At 41.3% G+C, this 13,190-nt stretch overlaps 1 protein-coding gene across 2 annotated transcripts in view; it reads left to right on the top strand.

Moving 5' to 3' along the window:
* The window catches only part of SLCO5A1 (solute carrier organic anion transporter family member 5A1), a 76,736-nt gene extending 63,864 nt beyond the window's left edge, over positions 1-12,872 (top strand). For both annotated transcript variants that reach the window (XM_069959973.1, XM_069959974.1), the window contains exons 8-10: positions 3,972-4,213; positions 5,962-6,026; positions 11,407-12,872. In XM_069959973.1, coding sequence (XP_069816074.1) covers positions 3,972-4,213; positions 5,962-6,026; positions 11,407-11,873 — 774 coding nt within the window. In that variant the 3' untranslated portion in view covers positions 11,874-12,872. The remainder of the gene's footprint in view (positions 1-3,971; positions 4,214-5,961; positions 6,027-11,406) is intronic.
* The last annotated feature ends 318 nt before the right edge of the window (positions 12,873-13,190 follow it).

Below are 13,190 nucleotides of genomic sequence, written 5' to 3'. Positions count from 1 at the left end.
GGAATTACCAGGTGGATAAAGAACAGAAGTATATCTCTATAATCTAGTAGTCTCGTTTATTTTTAGTTTAATTATTTATTTATTTATTTTTTTGGTCTGTTTTCTTTCCCTTCTGTATCTTCCCCCCCCCCTTTCTTTTCCTCTTCTTTGGGGGGTGAAATGTAGGCAAGGGGAGCGGAGCTCTGTTGAGGGACAACCGAGTCTGCTGGCTAAGTGTTGACTTTATAATTTTTCAATTAAGTTAGTTTGTTGTGCTCTCCCGACGGTATCTGGATTCTGCGGTTAGTATAGTGGTAAGATATAGTGGTGGTGTTAGTAAACTGGCATATATTGTTGGTAAGGGGAAGATTTTAGATAGTTCCTGGTAAAGGGATGGATTGAGCCCCCTGGTGAAATCCCCTCCGGATCATATTGCTGTTTGGTTATGGTTTATAATGAATGGTAATGAACTAGACCGGGTATATTTAGCTGATGGAGATAGTATGGGGTAGGATGTGGATCATTGAGGTTTTAACATGATTTTGTACTATGAAAATTTTATAAAGTTTATTTAAAAAAAAAAAAAAAGAATCCTTACAGTGGGTCTCATTGTGCTGGATATATAGGAGTGCAGCTACTCTGCCAAGTCTAATTGTGCTTGATGAATACGACAGGTCCATGATCCTAAGTGTCTTCTGAAATAAAGTCTCATAAAAAAATAAATAAAAATATGATAGCATTGCACATTGTGGCAACTGTCAGCTCTGTAATGGGAACTCCATGCATCCTGAAAGCGTTTCTGGGACGCAGGCCTGTCCAGATGATATATCAGTCTCCACACTGAGATGTGATCTCTGTATACAGGCTACACAACTACGGCATGCTGGCATTCCAGTCTCTCGAATCGGAGCCAAGGCAACTTGAGCAGCCTGTGAGCCACCGAGTTATTGTGTCTTCCTATGTCTGAAGGTCGTGCTGCAGGCCGATGAGAAATCTACTTTTTCTGCTTGACTTATTTTCGTTATGTGCCTGGTTGCTGAATGATACCGGGTGTCAGAACACGCTATGTCCGATTCACCGATCTCAATAATGCAGCCATAGTTCATCAAGGTCCGATTGCTACACCGACAAATAGAAGTTTATATTGATTAGAATTGGCTGCAGAAGCTTAAAGGGATATTCCCATCTTAGCTAACATAGATAAACTTGTAGATTAAATAAACTTGTAAGGTAAATTTTTTTGCAAATACCTTCATTAAGTAAATTTGTCCCCTTCTACTAATATGGCTGCTGTTTTCGCTCCCTTGTTGACAGCTTGTTGTCTAGGTTACAGACCACCACTCTGCTCTAATAACAGTGGTCTGTCTGATGTTTATATTGATATAATATATATATTTGTGTATATATAATATATATATATATATATATATATATATATATATATATATATATATATATATACACACACACACCCACACTCTATTGGGGACATTTATGGCACAGATTCTTATTTTTTTTGTGGCAGATGCCAGCTGTAAGCACCGTTTGCCCAATCGGTGGGCAGGGAGGGCATGGCAAGGTGAGAAGGAGGCGTGGCCTCCTCCTGCACCTGTTTTATATCTGCTAGCACTGGAGAAGATGCAGATTTCTGCACCTGCCATGTGTTCGATGCAGGTCCCACTGGATTTATCTAAGAGGCGTTTGCCACTTAGTAAATCCGGTGTGGTGAATAAGGACAGGGCCTAATTTAAGACTTCATAAATGTTCCCCTATATCTCTAAATCTACATTATAGCTTTCTATGCACCAGCCAGACCACTGCTTTTGAGATGGGAATTCCGTTTTAATATAATTTTAGTCATTGGATCAGAGAGACGTAATGGGGGTCATGTATAGTGAGGTAGCTTGGAAATCCTGTACAAAATATGTAACAGGGACACCTCCTATCTGTTTGTTGTTAGGATATATAGAGATACATAAAGATGTACAGTGGTACCTTGGTTTAAGAGTAACTTGGTTTAAGAGCGTTTTGGTTTAAGAGCTCACAGTTTTTCAAAATTGTGACTTGGTTTAGGAGCATTGCTTTGGTTTAAGAGCTCCCTGTACTGGATGGGAGCGCAAGTGGGGGAGGGGCCTGGTCTGCATAGCGGGGTCTACAGCTCTGTACTCTGACCCAGGAAGTCTCCCCTCACCTTCCAAATCATAGCAGATCCACTTCAGGCTGGGGCTTGCATCAGGGGACAGGACTGTGGAGGAAATCTCTTCATAGCTGTAACCCCCCTCTCCCCGGACAGAGAGTGCTGCATGTATGTGCCCACATCTACCCTGCTCAATCCTTCATGCTCCCTGCAGTCTCTGTCCGCCATGTGTTTCCCATCCTCTCCATTACTGTACAGTAACTTATAATATCACATATTCTGCTGTTTCTGAATGTTTGTTTCATTTGTTTTACATGTTATTCAGAATAATAAATCATTATTTTTGGGGTGTGGAACCAATTGTCTGCATTTCTATAAATTCTTATGGGAAAATTTGTTAAAAATGTCTTGAGTGTAATGTCTGTGCAGCACTATTTGCGACACCCATTATCCCGAATATCTAAAGGTCCATGTACATATTGTAGCATTGCCACATTCACAGACCCTGTACAGTAACACAGTGGCATTTATTATGGACCTTGGTTGTTAGGCTTCTAGGAGAGTATTTCTATATTACAACATAAAAGGAAATTGAATTTTGTTCTCTTGGATTCTCAAGAAATCTGCGTTGACAGGAACCCAGACGTATAAAGGTACAGGTCCCTATAAGTCAATGGGTCAGCAATATGAATTCTTACAGCATGAAATCATACCTTAAAGGAGAAGTCCGGCCATTTTGATTATCCGCCAGCCGCAGGGGCCGTGGGATCTCCAGGTAGTATACGTCATGACCCGACTGATAGGCTGGCCACTCAACCAATCCTTGACTGAGGCGGGACGCCGCTCCAGTCACTAATTGGCTGAGCGGCCAGCCCATCATCACAACTCGGAGGAAAATGCCTTCGCCCATTGCGGGCACGCGGAGAGGTAAGTGCGTACTCGTTATCAAATCCACCCCTTCCCCTACTGGCTTCTAGATTTTCAAAATAGCAAAACTTCTCCTTTAATGAGAATGCATCATGAGAATATGACCAGATGTTTCATCAAGTTTTTAAAAACTGGGGATTTTTTATTTATTTATTTTTTCTAATTTTCCATTTTACTATGTTTATTATAAAATAATCCTAACAATTTGTTGAGACTTTCTGTTCTGTCTGTGATGATAAGAAGGAGATAGATGGAAAGTAAAATGTACAAAATTATAGAGACAGGTGACACTGGTGTAAAGAGAAGACAATAGCAGCTTTGCGTCCCCTCCCTTGTAGAATGGCCTCTGCACAGGTCATAGAGCATGCTTACAAACCTTCCCCATACAAAGAATAGGGCCTGGTGATGTTCAGAGTTCTTGTGTTCATGGGACTTGCTGCTAAACATATCACTGTATTCAAGTATTTGGCAATGGCCTCTGCACAGGTCATAGAGCATGCTTACAAATCTTCCCCATACAAAGAATAGGGCCTGGTGATGTTCAGCGTTCCTGTGTACATGGGACTTGCTGCTAAACATATCACTAAGTATTTGGCAACGCATTCACTTTATCGGCACGTTGACACGCTTCAGAAGGGCTGTGGAATTTCTGCAGCAGATCCACAGGGTGTGAACATAACCTTAAATGGGGATGGGGAATCCTGGGCCCATCAGCTGTTGCAAAACTACAATTCCCATCATGCCTGGCCAGTTATGATGGGAATTAAAGTTTTGCAACAGCTGGAGGGCCGAAGATTCACTTTAACCCTTACAATGGTTGTCTTGGAACCAATTCATATTACAACTTTTTTCAGATTTGTATTCTTTGCTTGAAATATTTAGTACATCCAGAAATAATGGTGTGTGTGTGTGTGTGCTTCTGTTGTAGGCAAAAAATTATACTGACTGTGGCTGTGTCCAGAGTCGTCAGGTTATCACTACACCCACGGTCGGTCAACGCAGCCAACTCCGAGTGGTCATTGTGAAGACATATCTGCATGAAAACGGCTATGCTGTATCAGGAAAATGCGATCGAACCTGCAACACACTCATTCCATTCCTGATCTTCCTCTTCATTGTTACTCTTATCACAGCATGTGCCCAACCCTCAGCTATCATAGTGACTCTCAGGTGAGGAGACTGTGCTCACAACATTCAGTTGTCTTTACAATTTGATTTTATTGCACATATATTTTAGTTTGTTACTATTCAGATAGTTAAAGGGGTGGTTCACCCCAAATTTTACTTCAAATCAGTTGGTCCAAGCGGGTGCCAGAGATTTGTAATTTACTTCTATTAAAAAATCTCAAGTCTTCCTGTAATTATCAGCTGCTTTATGTCCTGCAGGAAGTGGTGTATTCTTTCCAGTCTGACACAGTGCTCTCTGCTGCCACCTCTGGCTGTGACAAGAACTGTCAAGGGCAGTAGCGAATCCCCTCTCCTGCACTCCAGACTGAAAAGAAAACCACTTCCTGCTGGACATACATAAGTACTGAAAGACTTGAGATTTTTTAATAGAAGTAAATTACAAATCTCTGGCACCAGTTGATTTTAAAATAATTTTTTTGTGAACTTCCCCTTTTAATACGTTTTCCAATGCATTTTAAACAAATGGTTGCTATGGGAAGTTTTATATTTTATCTGTTGCTGATATAAGTTCAGGGGCAAACAAAGACAACATTGGACTATACTTAGTCCAATACAACTGCCAGAAACGTGTCATGTTAATGTTCTGGAAACTGACATCACTGATATACTTCAGGCTGTTGCCTCCTCCAGAATAATTGATAGCTGAAGGAGGCAGGATGGCCTAAAGATACAGCAGCCCTGGATAGAGAGCAGGATGCCAGATCACACAGCAGGGCACATAAGAATGCATTGCTGATGATCTGAAAAATGACATCACTGATATATGCAATCGATTGATTGATTGATTGTGCCATGTAAAGACACTGAAAACGGGCAACAATCTCGATTTTGCAGCCATTCGTGGCCTAGAAAATCTTTTAGTCTCAAAGATTTTGACATGACATTGCTGTGTGAGGCTAGCACAGCATAGCATGAAACAAACAATATAAAAACCATGTAAATGAGATGTAAGAGATGTGAAAGAGCCTAGAGCTAGATGAAATTGGAGACTGTAACCAAATGAAAATTCCCTGTAATGCGAATGATCCTCACTGTCATTATAATATATTCCGTCACATACACTTATTAAATTTATGGAATATTATAGCAAAGCAAATAGAGAGATTTTCCATGTATTACTATTCTCCATGTGGCATCCCGTCAGTCCCTTAGGATCAACATCACTTATTAATTGTGCAGTCACAGCGTTAAATCGCAAACTGTAAAATGCCCAAAATGTGACATTTGTGGCCGCGGCTTTAGAGGCGCACACAGAACCTTACTCTCAGCTAGACATGATACAAGTCACATAGCCTGCAAACACATTATGTTACCATCCTGAATCATCCGTTTTGGCACCAGTGTCCTGGAATGAACCCTACTGAATATCACAGACATTGGTTTATGTAGCTGCAGCCCGAGGCATAGTTTGCACTCAACTGTTCACTTTAGAGAGTAACTCACACCACTTCTAGACACTCCTGTATTGATCAAAACGCTTAGCACGGCTGAATACAGTAGCATATAGTAAATGGAGTGCTGTGGCCCGTTCATAATTTTCCTCTCCACTCTCCATTGACCCTTGTAGCAGACACAAGCCATACAAAAGAGTGCTCTATAATACTATAAAGTAATCATGGCACCCAGCGGAGAATATTTTTTTTTGTAATCTTTTTCTAATATTTAATGTTGGGGATCTAGTAAGTATACTATTAAGGTCTTATATCTGACATTAATGCTTTATTTTTCAGGTCAGTGGATGAAGGAGAGAGGCCTTTTGCATTAGGAATGCAATTTGTTTTGTTGAGAACTCTTGGTAAGTAGAAAGGTGGTATAATGCGTATTTAGCTTTCCTGTTCATCTGTTTTCATAGTTTGTTAGGAAACTACAGTATACTGTGCAGCGCTTCAGCTGAAGAATTATCCATACTTACATTGTCAGCCTCTGTATATAATGGGTAATGCAGCTAATATAGGAAAATGAGGAGACCTCTGCTTCATTACATTACCAATTTAAACTATGGGGGGTGCTTAAAGGGAATCTGTCACTAGGTTTATGCCGCCTTAAATGAGTGACAGCATAAACTAGTGGCAGAAATGCTGAACAGATCGGTGTATTCATAATTTTTTTTCAGCCGTTCTCCTTATATGCAGGAGAATAGGATTCTTGACACACCCCTGCCCCCACCCTCCAGCTGCTGATTGACAGTTAACTGCCTATACACAGAATGGATAGATAACTGCCAATCGGCAGCTGGTGGGTGGAGTTTTCTGATTTTCATGAATATCAAGGACTACTGGGCTCATGCACATAATGGAGACGACTACTTTTTGTTTGTTATTCAGGAGGATATATCCCATTCAACTGCACAGAACTATTCTGTTCAGCTTATCTGTTACTATTTTATGCTACCCTGAGATGGGATAGCATAAACCTACTGACAGAGTCCCTTTAAAGAGGTTGTCCAGGTAAATCTTAAACTCTGCATACAGCCAAAACAACAAGTGAGCCATAAGCCACCTATCCTGCTCCACCCGCTGCCCCTGCTATGTGATCTTTCGGTCCCGATTGTGTTTCCGGTCAGCTCTGTGATTGGCTGGTTGGGAAGTGGGACGTCATTGGAAGCCGGCAGAACAGAAACACAGTTAGTAAGTATGGCTATAAGTATATAGTATGAGTAAATATAAAATTAAAGGCTTCTTTCCCATTCACAGTCCCCCTTCCCCCATGATCAACTCTGTTCTGAGAGGCAAGAAAGACTTGCAGCTCACTGAGAAGTTACATTCTACCCATATAAACCAGGGAGAGGGAGGGAGAGAGAGAGTGAGGGAGGGATGGAGGGAAACTATTGTAAGCTTATAGTAAGTAGAATAGCAGGAGCCCCTCTTCTTTGTATGTACAGTCTATGGGATGCATCATGGAAGCGAAGCTCCACCCTCGGGGACAATTGAAAATAGGGACAGTGCATGCACATCAAGAGGAATAAACCACACCGTTTTATCACAACCCTACTGGGGTACTGCAACATTTTATTTTTTGTTGGGGGTGGGGGGTCGGGGGAATTGTATACCATGGGGCTAGTGCCCAAGATATTTTTCAAGCCCAGCAACACCGTGTACACACAGCAGCTTATTCTGAAATGGTATGTACGCTTTATTATCCAGAAATAGAAAAAATCCAGCTTCTTTCACTTCAATAGAACTTTATCTTAAACCGTAGATAAACAGAGGACAAGAATGGCGTTGTTCTTGGAGGAAATCTGCTATGTTTTTCTAAGCCCAGATAACCCCTTTTATTGAAAGGGCCAGAATATATGATAAAAAAGTATGGGAAAAAATTAAATTAGCCCAGTACATTTTTACCCGAGCTAGACATGGCTAACCGCAGGGGACTCTGCACTGCATCCCCCCGAGATCAGTCAGCCGGGACCCTGTTGTAACTGGCTGTTCTGAAAGTTAAAATCTTTGCATATCATAATCAGTAGAGACCGCTACATATAAAGAGAACGGCAGAGGGCGGTAACTGCCATAGGCTGCATCCATGTTTTCCAGAACTTCCTACGGCTGCATCCATGTTTTCCAGAACTTCCTACGGCTGCATCCATGTTTTCCAGAACTTCCTACGGCTGCATCCAACATTCTCAGCCACCAGTAACCAAACCCAGAGGGCTATGTGTACACATCCCATCCTTCTGTGGACTTAGTGAAAGGACTCAGCTGCTAAGACAACCAAATATTTTTATTTTGCCTTGAATTTTTTTAGTCAGTAGTCACAGTAAAATATTTGTCTGGTATACAGTATTATTGATACAATAAAGAAAAACTGGATTTATTTCTGGTCCTCTCCGGACTTGTGATATGACTGTAATTACAACAAATGTATACAGTAATTCTGTAACATTGATGACTAGTGAGGGTGTAAAAGAAATAGTAAATCTTTTGTTTAGCATGTTTCACAAATATAAGTTTTCCACAAAAAAGAAGCCCAAAAGGGAACCTAAAGAAAATACAACTTGTCCCACATAATACAAAGCCTCATGCAGTGACATCATTGCAAAAGCGCCAGACAAAAATAAACAAATATTCAGGACCGTAGGGCCTTCAAGGGCTCATTTTTAGTTTGCAAAACTATAATTATTGCCTTTAAAGCTTTTGTCCACTAGGGGGTGCTGTTGAGCTATGGATTTGAAAGGAGACCCTTGTCTAACATGTAGATTCTGTTAACCAGTTTCAAAAGCCAATAATACATAATCTGATAATTGATATTTCAAAAGTTCTAACAGCGAGGAGATCTTATTTATTCCAGGCAGTGGTCTAAATAGGGTTGGATTGTGGTTTTATTTAAATTTAATTATATGTCAACGCTCAAAATACCTTTATATAAGATTCATTGTATAACATAAAATACATTAAGTTGTGAACATAAGTTTCTCCAAATGTAACCACTTGAATGGGTCAGCTTCCCCTCTTTATGACCAGTCATATTTATTTAAATATATGCAGATCTGAAAGCTATAATGTTTATTCCCATTAAATATATATATATATATATATATATATATATATATATAAAAATTTTGTTTGTTTCTTTTATGTCTTTTTATAATAGTACTTTTTTTCAAATTGGGATATTGGGAGAAAACATAAAAGGAAATATGTGGTTATTTTTATCTTTTTTATAGCACTAACTGTTGTGTTCTTTCAGTTTGGCTTTGTTTCTTGTCCCTTTTTGTTTCCACATTTTACTTTTATTTATACATACATACTGTCATAAAAAGCAGTTTATCTTTACAAATTTCCTTTGTAATGGAGATTGATAAACAGTGGCGTCGCTAGGCAGTTTTATTTGGGGCTCATGCCCCGGTTAAAATGCCTGCTGCCCTGATTTTGAGAGTCAGATGCGGCTCTCTGCCTCACCTAGTAACATAGCATCCGGACGTGTTCCTCCAATCCAATCAGCGCAGAGCGAGAGCGTGGTGCACGCATCCAATCAACACACCGCAGCGGCACCACGCTCTGCGCATATTGAATTGGAGGAGCACGTCCTGGCGCTACTTGAGGCTGTGGAGGTGAGAAAGCGCAGGGGTGAAGCACGGGGGAGGCAGGGAAGAAGCATAGTGTTTATGTGGGGGGTCAGGTGGGGTAGTGTGTGTGGGGATGGTCGGGTTAACTGCAGGCAGGAGGGGAACTTTATTACTATGGTATGTACAGCAGGCATATTATTACTATATAGGGGGCACAGCAGGAGGCATTATTACTATATGGGAGGCACACTGGGGGCATTATTACTACATGGAGGGGACAGCAGGAGACATTATTAATATATGGGGCTACAGCAGGGGGCATTATTACTACTCGCTTATGACTGCACTCAGAGGGCCCATGCCCTGAATGTTTTAGGACCCTAGCAACGCCCCTGCTGATAAATTACCCCCAGGTACAGGGGGAATACAGCCCCCTGACACTCTCTGCACCACTGATCTGGGTCTGCAAAGACCCAACAGTGCCTGTGGCTATCCAAACCCGAATGCTCAGCATTTGATTACCGGTGGCTGAAGAAGTTATATTCAGCCATAGGGAGCCCTGAAAAACATAGATACAGTCATGGGATTTGTTCTCACCATCAAAATGAGGACAGTGTGTGATCATAGCCTATGGCTGTATCCATTTTTTCCAAGACTCTCTAATGCTGCATCCAATTTCTTTAGACACCAGTAATCAAATGCCTCACACTGGGCTTCAAAAAACCTGAACATGCTTGACATTCTCTCATTTCTACTATCCAGCAATCATGTGATCACCAGGATAAAAACTGAATAACCGATAGCCCCCTATCAGATTCCACCTTTCATCTGTCTGTCTGTAGGGAATTAAAAGTGAAATCTGATTGGTTGCTAGGGGCAACTGAGACCGTTTTACTTTATACCATGTTTGATAAACCTCCCCCATTGTACTTAAAAAAAAAAAAAAAAAAAAAATTAGATTGGCCATTTCGCATTCAGAAATGTATATTTTTTTTAAATGTCAGACTGTTTTTCAGACTGTATTTTTTATGGGGTTTAGATCAGTATTTATGTTGTGTCTGATTTAGAGTCCACATGTTTTACCATTTGCATTGCTTTGAGTGATATCTAAGGTGAGATCTGCAACAGTAAAGCCCCTATTACACCGTCTGATGCCTAGCTTGAAGTTCCAGATAAGCAGGCAGCGCTTACATAACCTATTACATGGCTTGACTATCGTGCAGCTAAGGCTGCATGGACATTGTAAGTGATGTCCATGCAGCCCTTGCCTTTAGTGTAAAATAATAGTTTATACATACCTGTCCACACTCCCCAGTATTTTCCTTGCTTCTGCCAGAAGCCGGCGCGAGAACTGCAGAGCTGGTTTCTGAAGTGACAGGCTGCTCAGCCAATCACTGGCTGTGACGCTGTCCCGTCTCGGCCAGTGATTGGCTGAGAGGCCTGTCATTTCAGAGACTGGCTCTGAAGCTCCAGTGGCGGCAGCGGACAGAAGCAAGGAAGATTCTGGGGAGTGTCTGGGGACAGGTATGTATAAACTTTATTATTTTCTTTACACATTCATCAGCCGTCGTCCGCGCATCACTATGACACGTAGGGATGCGCGGTCTGCAGCCGATGATTTTAGGTCCGGCCCAAAAGACATGATCAGCTGATGATCATTGTCTTTATTACACGGAGCGATGATCTGACAAATCTGACTGATTCTGCAGATTATCGCTCTGTGTAATAGGGCCCCAAGATTTATGAAAAACCTGTTCACTTATGTGGAGTGTGATTTGATATGGAAATTTTCCAAATGAAAATCCACAATGTAAAAACATAGGGGCTCACTGTCTTTCTTTTTGCGTTAGTCGGCAGAGAGGTTTAGGACAGTCAGTCAGATCTTAATTTAGAATTTTAATCATGTGGTCATGGACAGACAGACAGACAGACTCGCGGTCATGGATCAGACCTAAATTGCAAGTATAACTGTTTTGACCTTCAATATACTCACAGATATTATAACCATATGACTCCTTAGCTATATAGTATAGATTTTATGTGAACTAGAACCATGTAAGTAGCTGTACATATCACTCTGATTACATTGGCAGCAAACATCGATTTAGCAAGTCATTTATTGTGTGAAAAGATGCAGATTTCTGAATGTTCCAATGTCTCTTTGTTGTTGCAGCTTACATTCCTACGCCAATCTACTTTGGGGCTGTTATTGATACTACTTGCATGCTTTGGCAACAGGACTGTGGCGTACAAGGATCTTGCTGGGAATACAACGTGACATCATTTCGTTTTGTTTATTTTGGACTGGCAGCTGGTCTGAAATTCTTAGGATTCATTTTTATATTTTTGGCTTGGTATTCCATAAAACACAAAGAAGATCAGTTGCAGAGACGAAGGTGGCGGGCGTCCCCTTTAAGCACGGTCAGCGAAATGGTTGGCAATGCTAGAGCAGAGCCAAATTATGCACGGACCAGATCCTGTCCTGCTTTTGGCGCCAAGGAGGACACAAATGAAGACCGTAATATGGACAAAGGAATCCAACACTCAGCACAAACCTACCCTGGGCCTTTCCTGGAAGCAATAAATTCACCCTTTGAGAATTCTCAAGAAGAGACCCGAGCTGACACCGAAACAGGATAATCAGAGTCACTGTTGGCTGAATTCAAAATGGCGCCTTGAGCAACACGTGCCTTTTACTAAACTGTATGCATAGGAAATCAGTGTAATCACATTTTAGTCTACAGCTACAGGGTTATTGAGGGCTGGTTACCTCAACTCCGTTCTGTTTATAGAGGGTTTTTTTTACGTTAGTGATGTATCTTCTCTCTAAGCCCCTATGCTTGATTTCTGTCACAGATTTTGCTAAAGGTATAATGGTGAATGAATGAGTCCGCATGAAGCGGCACACCTAGAAGTCCTCATGGATAAACTGAGGCATTGATGTACGTAGAAGACATAGGGGTCCATAGCAAAGATTAAAATGGGCCCTATTAGTATTTTTACCCATGACGGAAGGGCTCGTTCTTTGTTTTCCCTCTATGTCCTAACATAGAGAGAGAGACCACTCTCAGATGAACAGATGTTTGGCTGGCAACTATTGAAAATGTATGGCTACTTTAGTACAAGGCCTCCGTGTGGAAAAATCTTATGATTTTCACAATGGATCTGGTTGATCCAATAAATAAATTCTTATAAAGTATTTTTTTCAACCTCACTAACTATATAACATGGAGGAAAATGCAGTTGCTCCTCATCTACTTTCAGGCAGTCTCCAGGTTTCTGCTTGGAGGATTCTCCCATGTCCAAGATCTCAGTAACTGGTTTGTGGAGAGGTGTGCTCCATTCTTACATTACACAATAGTCTCCAAACTATCCATGAAAGGGGCTCTTTATTCATTGTAAAGCCATACAGTGCAGCAGTATGTAAGTGGTAGAGAGCCCCTGGCTGCCTGTAGGACTTCTAAATGTGCTGCTAGATCATTTTTATCATGGACATTTTGGAATAATTCTTCATGTAGGAACAGGGAACACTACTCGTGGCTCGTTGGAGTTACTGGCCGGCATGATAGCATGTGTTCTTCTATTATTAAGATGAAGAGCTTATAGGTTGTCCAGGAAAAAAATTACTTTCCCCCTATCTGCAGGATAGAGAAAAAGTAGAAGGTCACAGGGGGTCTGACCTCTGTACTCCCTGGCGATCTCTGTATTAGCCAGAAAGAGCCGAGTACGCCGGAAAAGCCTGTACTCGGCTCTTTCTGTCGGCTCCATAGGAATGAATAGAGCCAAGGGTCATGTGTCGGACATAACAGAGCCGACGGGGCTGAATACGTCAATACGGGCATACAGAGGTTGGACCTCCCGCAACCTTCTACTTCTCCCCTGTCCTGTGGATAGGGGCAAAGTCGTTTTTTCTTGGACAACCTCTTTAAGTTTGCTTAAGAGTATTGGACTCAAAAA

The sequence above is a fragment of the Dendropsophus ebraccatus genome, chromosome 2 (genome assembly GCF_027789765.1).
Source record: "Dendropsophus ebraccatus isolate aDenEbr1 chromosome 2, aDenEbr1.pat, whole genome shotgun sequence".
NCBI classification, from domain to species: Eukaryota; Metazoa; Chordata; class Amphibia; order Anura; family Hylidae; genus Dendropsophus; species Dendropsophus ebraccatus.
This window is presented reverse-complemented; position numbering and strand designations above follow the sequence as displayed.